The 22,047-nt window shown below is 40.9% G+C and overlaps 1 protein-coding gene across 2 annotated transcripts in view; it reads left to right on the top strand.

The window, feature by feature from the left end:
- PIEZO2 (piezo type mechanosensitive ion channel component 2) overlaps nt 1–22,047 on the top strand; it is a 471,611-nt gene that overhangs the window by 263,731 nt on the left and 185,833 nt on the right. For both annotated transcript variants that reach the window (XM_047697821.1, XM_047697822.1), the window contains exons 5-7: nt 6,196–6,358; nt 18,778–18,988; nt 20,335–20,548. In XM_047697821.1, the coding sequence (XP_047553777.1) occupies nt 6,196–6,358; nt 18,778–18,988; nt 20,335–20,548 (588 nt within the window). The remainder of the gene's footprint in view (nt 1–6,195; nt 6,359–18,777; nt 18,989–20,334; nt 20,549–22,047) is intronic.

Raw genomic sequence — 22,047 nt, 5'->3', positions numbered from 1 at the left:
TTTGGGCTATGGGATTCTTTGCCAAAAATCCGATCCCAGTTGGGTCCAACCTTAACCCATCTTTTTGACTTTATCTCCCTTACATAACTTTATAACCAACAATCAATTTCCAAGACAGTGCTTGGCACATTGGAGATGGTGTAATAAATATTTTTTGAATGAATGGATAAAGAATTCTGCCAAATTGAGCCTTTTACACTCCATATCTCCTGTTCTTCAAATGTTTTCTCCAATGTATGTATTTAACAAAACCACATACATATGTCATATATATATTATGATATTTATATATATATCATGATTTATATTTTCCAGTTTTGACAATTACATCTTTGTGTTCAAGTAACTGAGACTAATCATGAGCTCCTGATCTCTAGCTATTCCCAGACAAAGTAACATTTCTTCCTGTCTGGGTTTGTATTTTATTTTTCCGGAATGAAACAATCTAAATGAACTAAAATAGCTCATCTAATTCTTCAGCAATACTTTGCACAAACCACTGTTATACAAAGTAAAGTGTAAATATTTAGAGATAGTATTTATTCTGCCAGCCCTTACTCTCTTCACACTGTCCCGTATATATATATGTGTGTGTGTGTGTATATGTATACATGTGTATATATACACGTATACATATGTATGTATATATACACATGTATGTATACATAGGTATGTATACACGTATATGTATACATATACACATATATGTGTATATGTACATATACGCACACACGTATACGTATATATACACATATATATGAGTATGTGTATATACATATATGTGTATACATGTACATATGTATATATACATACATATGTATACATATATACATATATATACATACATGTATGCATACATACATATATACACATACATATACACATATATACATAGTATTTATTCTGCCAGCCCTTACTCTCTTCACACTATCCCTTATATATATGTATGTATATGTGTGTATATATATATGTATACATATACATATACACAGATATATATGGGACAGTGTGAAGAGAGTAAGGGCTGGCAGAATAAATACTATCTCTCTCTCTCTCTCTCTCTCTATATATATATATATACACACACACACACATACACACACATACATACGTACAAAGAAAGCATACATATATACATACATATATAGTTCTTGGATACAGAGAGGAAGTAGACAGGAAGCTCTCATCTGGTAAATAACTGAGTGACATAAAATATTAAACATTTTATGATCAAGTATGTGCTAGGTATGGCAGGCTTTTAAAGGAGGAAATGGTCAAGGAAGGGTGATGGAAGGGCTTCACAATGGAGATGTGGGGGAAGGGCATTGTTGGCTAAGAGAGAAGGTTGCACAACAGCTCACAGGGAAAAGCATTTGCATATTTGGGGTGGATGGGATTTGAGGTACAAAGAAATCATAGTAAGAGTTAAGGCAACCAGGCCTGGAACACCAAGGGCCTCACATACCATACATAGGAATATGGACCTTTCCTGTGGGCAGCACAGTTCATATGGTCAACCTTATGCTTCTAAAAATGAAACTCTGGTAGTAACATGGAGACCTGTTGGCAGAGGGGACCACCTGAGACAAAATAATGAGGGTGCTATTGCAGTAATCCAGGAGCAGAACTGAGATGTGGGGATAAAATGGCGGCAAGAGAAACATTATGGAAACAGAACCTCCAGCATTTCAGGGTCCAGGTTCTCTCTCGGTTTCTAGATTAATGACAGCACCACTTTTTCAAGGTTAGGAAGAACAGCTTTTGGAATAAAGATAACATTTAGTTTTAAAAGCTTTAGAAGTGGACATATCTAGTAGGAAAGTGGGTATCCATTGGTATATCTCAGGGGAAAGGTTTGGACTGGCTGTGTAGATTTGTAAGTCATCATGTTGGTGCCTGGGGAGCCGGAGGGGTAGGTAAATCACCCAAGTTTACCATGTAGCATTAGAAGAAAAATAAGTGAAGAGTAGAACCTTGCAGAGTCATCAATATTTGAGGAGAAAAGAAGAGTCTGATGGGTAAAACCCAGCCCAGTACTTTTTTTTTTAAGACTTTATTTATTTATTTGACAGAGAGAGAGGGAGAGATCACAAGTAGGCAGGCAGAGAGAGAGGAGGAAGCAGACTCCCCGCCAAACAGAGAGCCTAATGTGGGGCTCGATCCCAGGACCCTGAGTTCATCACCTGAGCCAAAGGCAGAGGCTTAACCTTGTGAGCCACCCAGGCACCCCCAGCCCAGTACTTCTTAGTGGGATATCCCACTAAACAATGCAAGTTTCCAGGAATATCCACAGTTATCCATAGCTATCTAGATAGCTAGAAGGGAAAGGCGAGAAAACCAAGGAATAGGTTCTAGAACAGAAAGGGCTGATCTTGCTTGTCAAGTGCAGTTCAGAGGTGGGGTAGGATGAGAATTGGAATGGGCTATTTGGGCCTTGTAGCAGGGAGATCACTTGTGACCCTTGAAAGAGCATTTTCTGAGCAGTGTGGGCAAAGGAGCCTGTTACAGTAGGTAGAAGATGGCTGAGTAAGGACAGGAGCAGTGAGTGTGGCCTATACTCATCAGAAGACTGAGTAGAAGTACTCTGCCCCTAGGTGAGCAGTTGGACCAACCATTTAGCCCTTTCTCTTGTTGGTTTCCTATCTATCAGATGAGAAGAGCTGGACTATTTGTAGTTCCTTCCAGCTTCACGATTTCAATGGCTTAGTGAGTTAATGGATGGATAGTTGGACGACTGGATAAGAGAATGGAATGAGATGCCTCTGACTTCAAAAGTTATTAGAGACCTAGTAAACATCAAATTTGTAGGGCTTAGCTGCACATTAGGATAGTTTCCAAATTATCCATTCATTTCAATCAAAAGCTAGACCATTAAGCAGACTCTAGCGCAACATTTCCTAAGACCGGTTCCATGAACACTAGCTCAGTAAAATGTGATAGGTATCAGATAAAAATTTTAAGAAATGATTTTTGGTCAAATAAATTTTGGAACAGAGGCATAAATCAACTCTTGTTGATTTCTTGTTTTACTACAGAACTTCACAGGTTCTTTACCACAGTACTATGCATTGTGATTTTCTAACACTTATTTGACTGAAGACTTTTGTTTTTTTTTTTCATTTTTTGCCTTGTTTTGTTTAACTTACCACATTTCTGAGGACTGACGTTCTGATTAATGTGCTTTAGTAGAACAGTGAAGAAGGAGACTTGATTGATAAAATGATCCCCAAATGATATACCAGTTAGACTGTGACCCGTTCATTGGACGTGTTCTTCATTATATTCTTCAAAAGTGTCTTTGTTTCTGCAGTCGTGGCATTATGAATGCACGGCTTTGTTAAATCAGCAAGCCAAGAGTAGTAGTTAATAGGTTAGCACCTCTGTGGCTGAATGATTTCATTGCAAATCGGGATCACAGCCCAATCCTGGATCCAGTAGCTAAATTCTATCACAGCGAGCGGCGTGATTGCTTTTGCAAACAGCATTCATTTACTCTCGTAATATATGTATGCTGTGAAATGTGTCTTTTGGGACCAAGAAACACAAAGCCAAGCCTGTTGCCTCAAAGAGACTGTTTGCAGACTGGGAGCTTAATGCAGTCCACAGGTGGGAAAGTCATAGGCTTTGCTGGGGCTTCCTAGGTCTCTGTACCGTGGGGCAAGGAGCAGCTGAGGCCACAGCTGGAGTCCTTGACACCTTTCCTTGAAGAATTCTTTTGCCCTCAACCCTACTTGGTTAGTGCTTTTTATACAGTGCCACAGTCCATTAGTTTCCCATGAAAGAGCTCTAATAACCTATTAGGACTAGCAGCTCTCCTGATCTTAGCCCCACACAGCAAGCACCTACCAGAGCCTGGCCTTTGTGTTCTGGTCTGTCTCCTGGATCCCCTCTTTCTTCTCCCTGTAATGATGCTAATTTTTGTTTGCTCTGTTTGATCACTTTCAATAGTATACAACAAATTTCTACCTTTGGTGATAAAATCAATCATTAGATTTCTTTGTTCTAAGTGTAGTTTCGATGCAACTTTCTTAGTTGAATTCTCTTCCTCTTACTCCAAATGAATGGAATTTGTAATTTTTTAATCCCTCTGACACAATCACATTTGTTTCATGTAAGGAGGTAAAGGGATCTCTTCTCACTTTCATGTTTCTCTGTTCAGAAGGGTTTAGAGCCATGTCTGAGCGTGAAGCTTCTGTGGGGCATGGTCTCTTTCAGACCATTTTTTAAAAAAGCAAATTAGACTGGTCTGAAGATTTTCTCCTAGATTCTTGAAGTAATTAAGTTTTAACTTTTACATATTATGATAGTAACAAATAAATGAAAACATTCTAAATGCAATACAGTGGAATAGTTACGTGCTGTCTGATCATGAACTTGGTGAGGTTTAAAAATCATCAGTGAGGGGTGCCTGGGTGTCTCAGTCGTTAAGTGTCTGCCTTCAGCTCAGGTCATGATCCCAGGGTCCTGAGATTGAGCCCCACATCAGGCTCCCTGCTCTGTGGGAAGTCTACTTCTCCCTCTCCCACTCTCCTTGCTTGTGTTCCCTCTCTCGCTGCCTCTCTGTCTGTCAAATAAATAAATAAAATCTTTAAAAAAATAAAAAATAAAAATCATCAGTGAGTAATAAAAATATTAGTGATACAGTAAATGAACTAATTATTTTCAAAACAATAGGTGATGTATGAGCTTAGCATTGTAAACTCTCAGTATGCATGTCAAGGCACCGAGGAAGCTTGGAAAGGAAAGCCAGGCAGGTACATACATGAGAACACAGTGGTGGAGAGCATAAAATTTGTATCTAAATGGAGCTTGAGTATACTTCACTCTCCTCTATCTGTGTGACTTCAGGGAAATACTTTTTCCTTTTGGAGCCGAAGTTGGGTTTGTTTTTTGTTTTTGTTTTGTTTTGCTTTGTTTTTAATGCAAAGAAGGATAAATAATAATGCCTAACTCTGTATGGTAACTGGTTGGATGAAATAATATATACCAATCTTATAACACAGAGCAATTGCTCAGTTAGTGGTAGATATTATTAACAATGCTTTAATTTATCAAAATATTAACAATGGTTATATCTAAGTAGGCAATGGGGGTCTACCTAGATATAACCATTGCCTACCTAGATATAACCATTGTTAACATTTTGTGTTGTGTTAACAACATTGTTATGTTAACATAATGTTAATGTTAACAACATTGTTATGTTAACATAATAACATAACCTAGGTTATTAACATAACCTAGGTTATGTTATATTAACATTAACACAGTATAACATAGGTTATGTTAATGTTAACAACATTGTTAACCATTGTTAACATTTTGTGTTGTGTTATACTGTGTGTTATACTTTGTTATACTGTGTTATACTGTGTGTTATACTGTGTGTTATACTGTGTGTGTTATACTGTGCTGTGTGTTATACTTTGTTTTTGCCAAAATACATAATATACACAATGTAAATGAATCCAGTCCGTATTTGATCGCACACATGCAGAGTACCTAAATAAGCTTTTATCTCTATAAACCTTGAGTCACTTGCATTTGACTTAAATGAGATAAGGAAGGTGAAGAGTAGTTATCTCTTTGGCATGGAGGAGGAGGAACATAGGGCCATAGGAAGGGCCCTTGCTTCCCCCTACACGCCCCCCCAGGAATGCCACGGGTCAGTGTCAGGCTTATTACACTTGAACCCAAATCTTCCAATTCGAAGTTCACAGTCCATTCTCCAAGATTAAAAGAAGAAGTGTACTAGGTCTGCCTTTCTTGGAACAGTATGGAAAACAAAATCAACTACGTATTCAAAATAATGAAGAGGTCTTCCCTTCAAGGATTGCTGTAACATTTTCTCTGTTTTCCCTCCAGCTTTGATTTACCTCTAAGGTAAAATATCTCCTGGCTACTAGTATATGTCTAGTTTTTAACTGCTTCAGTTAGATTCCCCACACCTGTTCTGTACTGCACATGGGCTGTTCTGAAACTCCAGTGAAACCCTGGTGCCTTCCTGAATCTTAGCAGATTACGTAAGACTCTGAGGTTGATGAAACGCTTTCCCGTATCTTCTAGACAGAAACTGAGTATTGCTTTTTTAAAAAATTCATTAAGGAGATACAGACCTATTTGGAGATAATGTCACCACAGGAATAGAAAAACAACTAAATTTCCTCCCCCTCCCTTTTTCTTTTTCCTTCATAGCCTAAAGGGAGCTGATGCTGGCAATGGGATCAGAGTGTTCGTGCCTGATATCGGGATGTTCATTGCGAGTCTGACCATCTGGCTCGTCTGCAGAAACATCGTTCAGAAACCAGTGATGGAAGAAGCAGCACAGTATAACTCGGAGTTTGAAAATGAAGAATTGGTAAATCTGATTTCATGCACCTATCTTCCTTCTTTGATTGCTGAGGGCCTTGAGCCTTCTAATGAGTTGTATAAGAGTGAAATGTGCAAAGCACTTAAACTTTGGGGTGCTTGGCTTCAGTTAACGATGCAAAGCCCCCGATGTAGTTGCGATGGGTTAGGCATTGGCCGCCACACGTTGGCCATGAGGAGCCAGTTCAAGGAACATGGAGGCTGCCCTTTGTGAGGCATCATACTGACAGTGTTCTTTTCACTCTCATCTAATATTATCCCAGATGGTTAACCTTCTAGGTTCATAATGCTGTAGCCCATGGTCTAGATACCTTAGTCATAACAAAATATTTAGAGAAGAAGTAACACCTGGTAGTTTGGAAAGAAAAAAAGTAATTCCTCCCTGAAGGGAAGCTTTCTGGTCTGTGCACCTCACTCTTAGGGGTGGACTTATGTTAGCATATTTTGATCAAGTTGTTTTAAAGTATTCCAGAGAAAAAATATATACCTTCGGAAAAGCATAAGAATTGGAAAAAGATAACAATAATGAGGAAATTTAGCTATGTGTTTTAGTAGAAAGAGTTTCAGGAGGAGCAAGGAGCATGTCAGATCTCACTCGGTGTATGAGAGCAAGTTAGTTCATCCCTGTCCCTAGATCTGTTTCTGAACTGTGCTCCATTCTAATGACTGTACTTTGTTATGTGAGTTTCAGAGACATTGATTTTTAAAAAGTAATTGATTTGGTAGTTGAAAGATGAAATTTACAAAGAAAAATTACGAAAAAACTTCATCAGGACAGTTGACACGAGACACAACTACCAAATGTTCTTATTCGGAAGTTTTGGCAAAAACTTGAACCTGCCAAACTGAAGTTAATTGAAATCACTTACTTTGAGAATGGTAATCACAAAGGCCTCAAGGAAGACAATTCTGTTATGGGAAATGATCTATGTGCCTCACAAATAAGCAGCAAATTGTCTCGTTTTGTTATTAAAAACAGAACAATAAAGTGAGGATGTAATTCAACAAATCTATACAAACTAGAAATTATATTACCACCAAATATCATTTAGGGGTAAAAAATACACAATCACATCGGTCACATTGCATAGCAATATTCTGCTATTTTTAAGACACACGTTAACAAGTACCTGGTGTGAAAAACAATTATAGCAAGGTAGCAACTAACCCTGTGTTACATTATGTTAACAAACTACGAAGCACTTGTCAGCATCTTAAAATGGGTAAAACCATGAAAGTGACTTTTCTTACTGTTGGCTTTCCAATTTTAAAACAAAACTTAAAATTTTAATTTCTAGTTTTATAGCTGAACTTCAATTTAGAAGAGTTACAGTTTAGAAAATCATCTGGCTTTGATCTTTATTGCCAAAAATTGTCCAAGTTTGGTGAAAGTAAACCCACAAGCTCTTCAGTCTTAGGATTTTTCATTACCGGTATTTATAAAGGCAAGATTATTTTTCAGTTATCCTCATATAGAGGATAAAAGATATTTGCTGTAAGTTGAGTAGACACTGAAGGCAGACGTGGAAGCTACTAACAGTGGCTACGTGATGTTGAGAAATTTGTTTATTCTCTCTCTTCTGCAAAATGAGGTCAATCATAATCCTATGTCATGGGGTTGCTGTAAGCACTAAATGAAATGTCAAGTACAACACGTCTAGTGCAGTGCCTGCCCACTGGGTTGCTTAATGAGATGCTACTAGCTCTCGTCACCTTGCTCTCTCCAGTTGGAGAGGTCCTAGAACAGTTTCAAATTCAGAGTCCTCTTAGGATGATAGAAAGTAAAGTTGGGTGGTGAGTTTGAAGCCAACCCACTCGGTAAGAGAGTCCCTTCTGTGCCATTTGTCACAGACAGCCATAAATGAATTTCAAAGCTTCTCAAGAAAACAACCTCTGTCACTAAGGGCAAAGACTTTTTTTACCATAGGACCAGGAAAGCCTACATTGACTGATGCAAATTAACGGATTTCAGGTTATGCTTAGGGTCACACATCTGGGGAAGAAGAGAACACAGAACCATACATGGATTAGTTCTAATATGTTTCCTTTTTGATTTCACATTGTTCTCAAAGATAGACTTATGGTACTTCTCTCCCATTTGAAACCCGTTTAATTATCTGTACTCTCTATATTATTAATCACATTATTTAAAATGATTGACGTTCTAAATACTATTTATTTGAGGCTTTGAAAAATACTAAATGTCATTATGATGAGATTGAATTTCTTCCCATTTAGATTTGCTTTGGCCTCATTTAGATCTTAATTTCCATTCTCTTCATGCATTCCAGCCACCCACCAACCCCCCACCCCACCCAGTGGCCCCGGGAGGAGCAGGCTGGTGTGTGAATCTTCTGAGATGAATCCACAAGGAAATATTTCTTACATGTGAACAATCTGGCTTGAGTCTGAAAAGAATAGAAGCACATGGCCAAAATAAGTAGGAGAATTTATTTTGTTTTGGAAGGCCCCAACATATTTCCTCCCTGTAATAAATCTTGACATTTGCACTATAGAATGTTTGGTTTTTGAGGATCCTTTGAAAGAATAGTGTTTGCTGGCATTGTTTCTTCTTTCATTTATCCCAATGGTGAAATGGCAAGATTAATCCACTGGTGCCTGCGAGAATGTCTTTTTAAACCCTGCATTGTTTTAAACTAGCAACTAATCCTTGAAGAAGACTCAGAGTCTTTCCTAATCTTGCTCAGCTTGATAATGAGGCTCAAGTTTGCTGTTTTAAAAGGCATCGCAAATCGCTGGTTTCCCGGAAAAAGAAAAAAAAAAATCTCGCCTTGTTACAGAGAATCTTGCATTGTACAGAGAATAGAGCTCAGTTAAGTAAGCCAATTCCTCAAGTGCCAGAAAAGGTTCTCTTTCAACTGACACATCTGTGATCTTGTTTATCTGTTCATTGCAATTCAGAAGCAGACCTACAAGTTGTAACTGGGAGAAAGATGCCTAATCTTAAATATTAAAAAAAAAAAAAAGAGTTGGGTTTTGAAAATCAAATCATGTAGGAAAGAGTCACCTGCGCAATGAAACGCTTTGTAATTTCACTACGCTGCTGTTATTTTGTATAGTTTTGTACTACCAAGGCTTTCTAGCGATTTAATGAGATTTCAGGCTTTATTTTTTTGGAAGCAAATGGTACTCCAATATATTATTAATCCAAATTTATGAGAAACTGTTTATTCAAATAGCAATTTTAGTCATGACTTGGTCTGCTTAGTCGGACATATCAAATATGAAGCATAAAAAGAATATTTCAGTTCTGTTAAAAGTTCGAGGATGCAACATTTGGATCCTGCTAATATTGTTTGGAAATTCTTCCTGAGCCTCAAAACCTGTATCTTCCTTTCTGATACCTAATGTCCATTAAGCTCCTACTACATCTGCATTCTGGCACATAAAATCACCAATGGGGCTGTGCCTTAAGTTTTAGCACTGAGGTTCTTGAAGTTACTACTCTTTTTTTTTTTTTTTTTTTTGAGAGCAAGAAACAAAGAATGAAAGAGATCAATCTTTTTACTGTCACCTTTTGTTTCTTTTTACTCTCCCTTCTAATAAGGCATTCAGCTTCTCAGCTGAGATTTAGCCCAGAATCATGTGTTTGAAGTTTTCTAGATCCTGTCTCTTCTGGTACCCAGACATGATCATCTGAAACACGGCAGCATTCGGTAGAGTAAGAAGTTAGGCAACTGCCCACTTGCCCTCCCAGCCTTGAGCTTGCCACATCTCAAGGTCACTCTCAGGAACTAGGCAAGGGCATATTGTCATATGTCCGCCAAAATGCAGCATCCTGGGTTTGTCTTCTCTGGGTTAAACACATTTACAGTTTGGAGGAAACCTTTAATTATGGTGATTTTAGATGCCATTAGTTTAAATAAAGAGGAAGTTGGGTTTTTTTTTAAAGATCTCATTTATTTATTCAACAGACAGAGATCACAAGTAGGCAGAGAAGCAGGCAGAGAGAGAGGGAGGAAGCAGGCCTCCGCTGGGCAGAGAGCCCGATGCGGGACTCAATCCCAGGACCCTGGGATCATGACCTGAGCCGAAGGCAAAGGCTTTAACCCACTAAGCCACCCAGGAACCCCAAAGAAAAACTTTTTAATTGGAGGAAATCATTGGCCTGTTGTCTTCAGAAGGCTTTGGGAAAGCTCGGTATGACAGTATGAGTTTCAGGATGAATGTCACAGAGGCAAGTTAACTTTAGATCCATGAATGTATCCCCCACTGTCCTTCAGCTACATCTCCCAGGACACAAGGTGAGAGCGTGGAGTCCCTCTCATCCTTTCCTCTGAGAGAAACACACCTGGAGAGCATACCCTCTTTATCACATAGAAAGGCAGGGATGTTCTATTACAGACCTAGGTTAATTGAATGAAATTTGACCAGCCTGGAGTTGAATTATGTGACCCAGTAGTAAAAATAAAGGAAAGAATAAGCAATTAGGAAGGCAGCTCAAGTATTTTTACGTCATGAAAATGAAACTATTCCAAATTAAACCCACCTTAATTTCTCTCCCATGTGTTCTTTCATTTAACAACATTTCACAGTGCGTGCCTATTCTCTGCTTTATTTTTTTAAGAAAATCAAAGCTCCAAAGTAGACTTTTACCCTTAACAATATGTCTGGATCTGTGTTTTTAGAAATTCTCAGAATATTTTGTTCTGTCCTTGGTATATTTGACAGGTGATCTTGAAATTGAATTGCACATAACAACAAAACACCCAAAGGGAGACTTGTTTGGGGAGAATGCAGAGCCCCAAGTCCCTTCAGGAAGGGTAGCTTGGTCAGGCACAGTGGGTGGGGGGGGAACCTATGTGTCCCTTTCTTTCACCTGCTCCTGCTTCAGGGGTTCTGCATCTCCCTCACTCCTTTGAGGGGGGTCATGCTTTCCATCCTTCTCTCAACCGGAAATACTGAGATGGAACTGCCACCAATTTAATGTTGTTTAAATCCCCATGTTTCTTTCAAAGTGTTGGTGGTATGTTTGAGAGTAGGAGCTAGATCTCCCTCCCCTCCCTCCACCCAGCCTTCCTGCGGACTGCCCACCCAGGTTCGCAGAGTCACCTTTCATTCATTTCTTAGGACCTGAGCCCTGGTAAGACCCTTAATGGCTTGAACACCTTGCCCATTATCACCAACAAGTCTGTGGGTGCTTCCTTGACATTTTGTCTAACCATGTTCCCCTTTTTCTGTCTCTCCTGCCACAGTCCTCATCCCACCTCTCAGCCAGACCCCGAAATAACCTAAAGCTGGATTTCCCTACCTCCGGACTCTGTTCTTACCCTATTCCACTGCTCTCGAACTCTCTGCCTTCTCTGGATTAGCCTTGTAAAATTATAAATCAAACTATGTCACTTCCTGGGGTTAAACACTTCACTGGATTCTCATTAAATGAGAACAAAATTCAGGCTCCTAACCCTGAAGCCCATGGCACTTCCTGACCCTATCCCCTCATCCCGGGCTCTGTCCCACTCCCTCTCTCTGCCCAGAAAAGACTAACTTTTCCTTTCTGCCATTCAGTCCACTCCCTGCTCATTCATGGCTAGTTTCTCCTCCACCATTGGGTGACCTGTTTCCCACTGAGGCCTTCGCCAACCACCCGCCCAGATTATTCCCTAGTCTCTGTCTTGTTATATCTGTAACAATTATCACACTGTAATTATGTTACATCCACTTTTGGTTGCTGTTATTGGCTTTCCATCTCCCTCACTAAATTATAAGCTCAGTGAGGGAAAGCATCACCTTCGTCTTGTTCTCTGTTGCAACAGATCTTAAGTTAGCAAAGTAACCTGAGCTTGTGCACATAGTAATACTTATATACATATCAAGTTAATTGGTTAGGCACCGACTGATTAATACGGAGGCTTGCACAAAGAAACCCAAAGTTTAGAACTAAAGCAACGAGTCAGCCTGCGACCAGGATTATCTGCAAAGAGCTGCTTCTCCCCCAAACTGTCAGAGAACTTGGCAGGGCCGAGGCAAACCCACTCTTCTGTCTTGAGTGATCTCTCCTTGCTGTGTCTACAGAGAAGGATTTATTTATTTATTTATTTATTTATTTATTCAGTACCCACTATGTGCCAGGATGGGCAAAAACAAATATCTAACAGGGAGTGTTCTTTAATTTTTTACTTTGCTTTCCAGGACATTAGTCCTTTTTTTTTTCTTTTACCACCCACCCCGCCCCAGTCATGTTCGCTTTGGGAATAACTGGAATTGGGCATTCCAGATCCCTGTAATTAGGAGTTCATATTCTCACTTTATAAACAGTTATATATTCTTGGTTTATTTCCACCAAGCGAGCAAGCCTCTGGGGTCCCAGGGAGGACTCCCACCTTGGACCTGGCGCAGTGCTCAGAGCCGAGCTCAGGCTCAGGAGAAGTTCTGAGAGGAGGGAGGAGCTGGACTGGGGATGGGGAGAGGAATGCTGTGGATTCCAGAGCAGCTAGAGCTGGACTCAGCCTTTGAGCACTTTAATAACAAAGACTTGCGTTTTGTTTCCATCTCAGCCCATCAGAAGGCATTACAGGGGTCCTGAATCTTTCAGGAAATTTTGGAGCAACAGGAAAGATTCTGTACCCTCAAAATGCTGCTTGTTATCATTCCCTAGATTTTTTATTTCTAAAGGGAACACTGGGTATGTCACTTAGAAGTGCTCAACTCAGCTGTTTCTTATAAGAGAAAATGGATGGTTCGGGGTCAGTAATAATCTCTCTAACCAGAGACAAACTAAGTAGATAGTATTAGAATCTGTGTGTGTGTGTGTGTGTGTGTGTGTGTGTGTGTGTGTGTGTGTGTGTGTTTTAATACTGACTTGGTTTTATGGCATGCCATTAAGTGATTTCTTTAAAAAAATAAACCCTAAAGATATAAACCTTTAAAATAACAGTCTGTCCAATTTGGCTGCTCTCCATTATTGTTCATTTCCCTTTCGAATGATGTTCAGGTGATTCTCAAAGATTGGTGCAATTTCTAAGTTGGCCATATGACCTGGGATGTTTTGGAACGTTCTAATGCAGGGCCCATCCCAGAGCTCTGGAATCAGAGTGTCCCAGAAGCAAGGGGATGTGGATGGTGGCACGAGGCTCTACTGCTCTTGCAAGTTTAGAAAGATAATCTTCCTACAACAAGTGTGGCCATAGAATGAAATATTTGTTTATCTGTACAATGCTGTCCCGTTAGACTTACATAACACACGGTGACATCACATAGACGAGATGCTCTCTCTACTCCCTTCCACAGGCAACATGGTGCCTATAGTGTTTGCCTTGAGCCATGAGGCGCCACGCTTGCCTTTTCCTCCCTTGGGCTCTTCTGTGGAGAACCCATTCTGTAAGGATACATTGTTAACTTTTCATAATAAACAATGAAGAAACAACTCATTACACTTTAGAAAAACATTCCCTTTGCCTCCAGATCCTTTGTTTGTGACTTTGATACACTCCTTCCAAATGTTTTGAATAGGTAGTTTTAGCCACAAAGAAGAAAGTGGATTGATTCATCTGATGAGGAGTTCTGGGCTAACACGTAAAGTTTGACTGAAACCGGAAGGAGGTTCCACAGATAAATCACTTCAGTGCATTTTCCAGGGAAGGGAGTCTGCCTAGCATACAATTCCAACAAAATGTCTCCAATTTTGCCTGGTCTGTCAAGGGTGCCATCAGTTATCAGGCATTACAGATGGCGGCCTGTGTTGTGGATTCTAGATTGGCTGTTTCAGAATCATGTAGGGCAACTGTTTGGTCATACGGATGCCTGAGATTCGCTCCAAGAATTTCTCATTTAGTAAGTTTGAGGTGAAGCTAGGTTCCTGCCCTCTTCAAGATTCCCGGGTGATCATCAGGACATACCCCAACCCATTCAAAGATTGTTCGGAGTTCAAGAAAAATGAATATTTGCCTTTCACCAAAACTAACTGCTGTGTCTTCCCTGTCTGAATTGTGTGGGAACGACTGCTGTGTGCCGAGTGTGGGGAGGCAGCTGTGGGAGGAGATGCGGTGGCTACATGTAGCTCAGACCCTGACCCAAGTTCAGAGACAAGCTTGGCCTTGCATGCAGTTGATCTCAGAGGTGTCATGGGAATACATGTTGGCACATTTAAAGTGGGGAACGTTTAGCAAAGGCAAGTTGGAGGATTTACACGTCCTCAAATAAGTTTTAGAGGTTGACATGGGCAATAATAATATGAAATTTATTATTATTATTTTATTTATTTATTTATTTATTTATTTTTGACTTTCTAAACTGTGGAGTGTTCTCTTTTTTTTAATTTTTAATTTTTTATTTTTTTATTTATTTGACACAGAGAGATCACAAGTAGACAGAGAGGCAGGCAGAGAGAGAGAGGGAAGCAGGCTCCCTGCTGAGCAGAGAGCCCGATGCGGGACTTGATCCCAGGACCCTGAGATCATGACCTGAGCCGAAGGCAGTGGCTTAACCCACTGAGCCACCCAGGCGCCCCAGGAGTGTTCTCTTTTTAATTTCTAAGCTCAATCTGGAACCAGGGGGAATTAAATCTTCATTTATAGCTGCTCCTTCTTCGCTTCAGGGCCGGAGTCCGGTTGCATTCCAAAGCCGGGAGAGATTATGGCTCCCACAAGCCAGGCTGCTTGTTAGTAAATACATTTGAGCGAGTGGACGCTGTTCCAGAGGATCAGTGTTTATATTTCACCAGAAGAATCATTTAGGGGGAGAAAGCCTGCCTGTTAAAAAGCAGGCCTGACGTGACTAATGGCAGTTCTGGCCCCAGCCTGGACAGTGGGGGCTCACAGAGGCCAACCTGGCTCACTTCCGGCTCCCTCCCAGCTTGGCAGGTTTCTTAAGCGTTTCCAACTGAGGATTCTGGTACAAAAATGCTGAAAACCCTCAAGTCCAGTGGTATGTTTATAAAAGTCACGGGGGCCCCGGTCCTGCCCAAGAGAGGTCAAGGAAATGCATTTGTCTAACCTCGACCAGAGAACTCTATTTGATTTAATCTACATCCGTAGCAATTCTACAGCTGAATAAGAAGCCATTTGTTATGAAAGTTAGGAGTGCATTTCTGACTGGGACCCAGGCAGCTCTAGCTTTGTTGTCTCTCCATGTCTCCCTTTTCAAGGATGGTGACTGAAGGTTTTGGCCTAACTTTCTTCCCCAGGGAGGATTTATATGTGTCACTGCATCATGAGGGGGAAATTAAGCAAGACATGACCCATGAATGGATGGTTTGTATGTGGATGGCAGTGTGGACACCATAGCCATAGCTTCACTGGATGGATCCCCACAGAAACTCCTGGGGGATCAGGAGCAAGTGGAAAGGAAGAGCTGGTATGGGACCTAGAGTCTTTAAGAGCTTGGGAGGGGATCCCATGGCCAAGGGAACGTTTAAAGCATGTTCCAAGGCCAAGAGAGCCTGTGGACTCTGGGTTCCCCATGTGGTTGCCTGCAGGGAGTGCTTCTGGGCAAAGAAGAAGATAGGGCTAGAGAGAATCACTGGTTCCAGGTGTGGCTGCACCTGAGAGGTGGGCGAGCTCTGTGTTCTCTCCAGATAACCTCATCAGACCATTGACTTTAGAAACCTTATCTTTACCACTGAACTTTAGATAGACCTCTCCAGTCTCCACCTCCCTCCGGCCCTCCAGATTCCTGTGCTGGTTGCCCTTTTAACATCTCCAACAAGAAAGCCCGAAGGGCATCTCAGAACTGAATTCTCCAACCCTCTTCACCCTTGCTTATCCCCATCTCCTCAATAACGACAAAAATACAGGAACTGTCTTTGATTCTCCTCTGTCCCTCCACCCTCCACATCAAATTTACTAATGAGTTCTGCTGAATTTAAGACAAAAGGCAAAGACGCGATCCTCTTCTCAGCTCCTTGAGCTCCTGTCTCCCCCTCGACCACAGCAATAGCCTCCTAGCTGCGGTCTTCCTTGGCATCACCTTCCTTGGCATCATGTGAAATAGGCCACGTCATAGCCCTTACTATGTGGAGTAATTGGTGATGAAACTCCTGTTAGAGTGAGTTCAACAGAAATGAGACCTAGGGGAAGTGACGCCATGTTTTTAGCCAACTCTTGGAGAGTCACTTTGAGAGGCAAATGTGGATTGGAAGAGGTGTGGGTTGGAGATGGTGAGGCATGTTTTGTTTGTTGATGGGGAGATATGGGAGAAAGGGAGCATGAGGTAATGCAGGGGTGAGGGGAGGATGGCTGGGAGCATCCTTTTCTCTGGTGTCTCAGGGGGTGCAGCTTCTCCATAGTCACAGGACAGGGGTAGGGAGCCAAGTACCTGCTGTGCAGGTGAGCTTTAGGTTGAAAGGCTGATGTGCCAGCTGATTTCCCCCGCACAACAGGACGACACATAAACCCAGAGAAGGGTTAGCCCCCCTTCTCTCAGTGAAGTAGGAAGTGGGCTCATCAGCTGACAATGGGGAGGGTGAATTGGTGGAAGAGGAAGTATGTCCGGAACATGTGCCTTCTTTCTGAACATAGGGAGCCTTTCTTTGACCATTTCTCTTTGACCTTTCTCTTCCCTCCATCTGTAATGTTCTTAATGAAGATTTTCACGTGGCTGGTTACTTTGTGACATTCAGATCTTGGCTTAAATGTCACCTCCTCAGAGAGGCTCTCCCTGACCTTGGAATCTATAATAGCCCCCCTGCCACTCACAGTCACCTCACCCTATTTTAATTCTCTGACTAGCATTTGTTACTGTGAGATAGCTTGTTAGTTTTCTACTTGCCTACATGTTTATCACTGCATCTCTTATGAGATATTAGCATATGGTAGGCCCTGACCATATAGAGAAATCTTCATGAATATGCTTGAGACATTCCTTTTTCTTCAGGAAAAAAATGTGTCATGATGTAATACAGTAGAACCTGTTTTGGGTATATAGACTGGAATGGGCCCGAGATTAAATCTGTGTATTTGGTGTCCAGGGTAAATGTGCTTTCTGTACCCTTCGCTTCAGCAACAGACAGCTTATGTTATGAGTGGCCTGTACCCTTCTAGGCAAAGAGAAGAGCTCTGAGTTCTCAAGGCCGCTCAGGACTACCTTGAACTTCATACCAGCCTCCACATGCTGGCTTCCTTTAGTGTGCATGGGCATAGTAAGAGGTTCAGTTGCCACTGGTGAATATTCTTTAAATACCTGAACTAAGGGCTCTTGGGTGGCTCAGTCAGTTAAGCATCTGCCTTTGGCTCAGGCTATGATCCCAGGGTCCTGGGATTGAGCCCTGCATCGGGCTCCCTGCTCAGCTGGAAGCCCGCTTCCCCCTCTCCCACTCCCCTTGCTTGTGTTCCCTCTCTTGCTGCGTCTCTTTCTCGGTCAAATAAATAAATAAAAAATCTTTAAATATCTGAACTAAATGTATCAAGAAAAAAAACCTTTAAAATAGAAAAATGGAGAGGCTGGGCTGGAAAAAAAAAAGAACCTTTAAAATGGGAAAAACGGAGAGGCTGGGCTGTACTCTTTAAGCCTTAAAGAGATGTCTGAACTGGACGTAAAAAACCTTTTGTTTCTGCAGCCAGTACAGTCTTTTCAACTGGGATTAAGAGAAGACTGCCAGCCTACGGCAAATGCAAACAAAACCTCATACATCTGAAACAACCTTTTGTCTTAAAATGATGGCTTATATTTCTAACAATTAAAAAATTCAAGCCTTCTAGGGAAAGACTGTTCTTAGCCAAAAAAAATTTCTGTGTATTCTCTAAAAACAAAACAGTCAAAAACACCTTGTATACCGTTTAAAATAATGCATAGAAATATGTGTATATTCTGCCCGTGAGTTCTTCCCTAAATCTCTGATGATCGTACTGAGGGGCTGAATCATTTAGGATCGAACGAGTATATCATTCTCTGAAAGGATAAAATAAGAAGTGACTGTATCTAGTCAAGTAAACCCAGGACCAAACCCAGGACCACTCATGCTCCCGTTGTCAGGAAACACTAGGATAGTGGACAGAATTACTTCAGAAAGAAAAAGGGTTTCATAAGCAAGAGTTGGACTCACCATTTTGGTTAAAGCCATGGATATTCTCCTCACACTACCTATCAGCTTAGTGGCAAACTGTAAGTGTGAGGAAACAAACTCAGACTGATGAAAGTTAAGATCTTGAGAGATGTTTCTGTTTCTTCTGCCTGTAAAAAAATGAGTTCCTGTGGCTCAGAAAACACACTGTTCAGGGTTCTATGATGGGTGATGTTTCTTGTTTACTTCTTCGGGAAAGATCCAAGGGACTTAGGCTTCCACAAGGAACTGTCAGAGACCTGGAGGGGGACGTAAGTGGTTGTCTGCATTTTTCTGCCGGTTTGTGAAGTTCACCTCACTGACTGACCCACAAATTACAAACTATGTAATCTACTGGGCGGGGAGGCAGAGGTCTGGACTGCAATATTTTCTGTTTCTCCTTTATTTAGGCTGGAGGGGAAAAATTAGATGCGGAAGAGGCGCTGATCTACGAAGAGGATTTGGATGAAGGGGACGGTGTCGAAGGTGACGTGGAAGAGAGCACAAAGTTAAAAATGTTCCGCAGACTCGCCTCAGTGGCCTCCAAGCTTAAAGAGTTTATTGGCAACATGATCACCACCGCGGGAAAGGTGGTGGTGACGATTTTACTCGGTTCCTCAGGTGAGCGTTTCTGGCACTGGATGAAGCACAGGTCGTGCTTTGGTGAATAATGAAGGACATGGCTGAGGAGAAAATGCAGAAAGAAACAATTCTGGTTTGTGATACCAAACTCATAACCGTACCTGCTGGAAAACTGGCCACATGTACACACACACACACACACACACACACTCACACACACACACACAGAGAGAAGTCATTTATCTGGTTCATTTCTAGCATTTGTGTTTTCAGTTGGTTTCTGTCAACCTCCATAAAGCCATCTTTTCCTATATCTTAAGTGATTTATGTTTAGGTGTAGATCCAAAAAACCACTACTCTTCCTCTCCCCACAGCCCATGAAGGGCAATGGGCTCTGATGAACCATGTTGGTGTGTCGTCGTCCGCCCCCTCCCCCGCCATCCAGAGCCACATGTGTACCTTCTGAAAGCATGTCTGTTTACACTGGGCCGTTAGCAATCTTAATTTAACTCTCCAGGATATACTATTTTTCTTCCTCAGATTGTAATCTTGCAGCTCGGACACTCACTTCCTTGAAATCTTGGCTGCCGACCGCTTGTTCCATAATAATGTTATCTCCATCTTCTCCCTCCTTCCATCGCGCTGTTGGCAGCTGCTCTAGAGCCGCTGTGAAGTTCAGTCCATACCTCTTCGTGGAAGTTTCATAAGATGAAATAATGTGAGGAAAATTAAAAAGTGGGAAAGAGAATAGAATTCCTCAAGAAGTATATCGCAATATTTTAACAAAGAGTCATTTCAAGATGCCCCATCCCCCGCCCAGCAAAAGTTTTTAAATGCCTGCCAAAGAATTACCTCACTTTACGTGCCCCCTTTTGCTAATAGTGTGATCCCAATATGGTTGGGTAGGGCAAAGTTTTAGTGAGACTTTGCCATAGATGTAATATTGTTATGATTCCTACTTAACCAAAAAAAAAAAAGTGAGTTATTATAAAAAATGATATCAGGGAAAGTTAAATAGACACACAAGTATTCCTGAAAAATTAGGGGGAAAAGTAGAAAGATGGAAGCAAGCAAGCAAATATGCTAAATTCTATTTATATGAAAAATAGATATTTACTCTGCTCAAACATCATGGGAAGAACTTCATGATCTTATGTTTTTACTTATATTTACAAATATCATTTTATGTCTGAATTTATTTCACAACAAAAATAGTATAAGTTCTGATTTTATAAATAAAATGTGGTTCATACTTCAATAACTTGATCCATCCCTGGAAACACACAAAGGAAATGTACAAAATCTCCCAAGAGTTACATTTCCTGAATGGTAAATGCTTTTCCGGTTCTGTGCAATGAGTCTTGATGATATCTCTTCTTCCTCAGGTATGATGTTGCCATCTTTGACCTCATCTGTATACTTCTTTGTATTTTTGGGTCTGTGCACCTGGTGGTCCTGGTGCCGAACGTTCGACCCATTGCTGTTCAGCTGTCTCTGTGTTCTGCTGGCTATTTTCACTGCGGGACACTTGATTGGACTTTATTTATACCAGTTCCAGTTCTTTCAAGAAGCGGTTCCACCCAATGACTACTATGCAAGGTAAGAGAAATGGTGAAGACATTTTAAGAGGAGCTAGCCTTTCTTCATGATCTTGTTTGAATTTGCAGGTGTTCTCAGTGCCATTTGATGTGCTCAGCAAAGGTTTGGCCGGGGGTGGGAGGAAGCAATCCAGGGTTTTCAAGTTATTGAATGACAAAGTCTAGAAGGAAGTAGAAGATTTCTTCAGTGGAGGTGCTGCTAGGACATGGAGAGAGGAGAGGCTGCTGTTTGGTCTCAGCTGTGGAAAGAGATCCCAGAAGAACATTTTACATCAAAGAATAAAAAAACATGCTAAAGAATCCAGCTGAAGGATGCTCTCTCAGGCCAAACAGAGCATCAAATATCATATTGAGTTGATTGTAAAAATATGAAAATAAAAATGTATGAATTCATGCATTTTTCTCTCATGCATTTCTCTCTCGAGAGAGAGAGAGCTAATTTGCTTCAGTTGAAGATGACTGTTACTTACTTTGGAAAATTAAATCCTTACTTTGGAAGATGGGAATTAAAGGTAAAGGATCCTTACTTTGGAAAATGGGAATTAAAGGTAAAGGATCCAGCATTGACTTTGATTTTTTAGAAGGAACCCTAGGCGATTCTCAGTTGATGAGACAAAACCCACCTTTATAGGATAATGCCAGCTAATGAAAAGGGAAGGAATAATAAATTAGAAAATTACTATTTCTCAGTTCTTAATGAAATATTGATTCTCATGGCAAACTGACACCATTACTTGAAAAGGTTGTTGGGCTAAAAGATGTTTGCAGAGCGACAAGATACAACCTCACTGATTATTTGCCAGTGGCAAAGGGAAAAATCAAACCTTTGTAATGGTGATCAATACCACAACAAGCTGATCAGACTCTTACTACCCAAAGTGGGATAGCTCAATATGAAGTATACAGCATCATAGTGTTAAACTTTTAGACCTAAGCCCCAATTTACGGTAACATATAAAGGATAGAAAAATAATGACAATCAGAGAAATCCAGAATGTGAATTCTGCAAGGCAAATGACCCAATCTCCTAAAAACTCAACATCATGAAAAGAAGTGTTTGTAGAGGTAGAGAGGGGAGAGACTGTCCTAGATCAAAGGAGAACTGGGGAAACCCAGCAAACTGATGAGAAGCCTGACTTTAGATTACATTCCTGTTCAACCACAGGTCTCTGAAAGATATTCTGAGGTTAAATGGGGGAAATTTCAATGTTCATTGGTTATTAGCTGGTTGTATAGACTCGTTAATTCTCAGGTGCATGATTGTTGTATAGGAAAATGTATGATTGGCATTGGGTTATCCATTGTCCTGTTTTAACTTTCTTTTTCCGTGGAAAAGTTTATAACCGGAAGTTACAGAAAAAATGAAGGGGGACAGAAATGATGGGAGAGAATGTGAGGGGGATGAAAGGAGTGCCAGCAGCCTTGTCTTTGATGTGTCTGGGAAGTGGTGTAGGAGCTTTTTGTCCTCTTGTTGAGAAATGAGAAATCTGCAGTTTAAAG

Source organism: Lutra lutra, chromosome 12, assembly GCF_902655055.1.
Source record: "Lutra lutra chromosome 12, mLutLut1.2, whole genome shotgun sequence".
Lineage (NCBI taxonomy): Eukaryota > Metazoa > Chordata > Mammalia > Carnivora > Mustelidae > Lutra > Lutra lutra.
The sequence above is the reverse complement of the archived record's forward strand: the minus strand, read 5'-3'. Positions and strand labels throughout refer to the sequence as shown.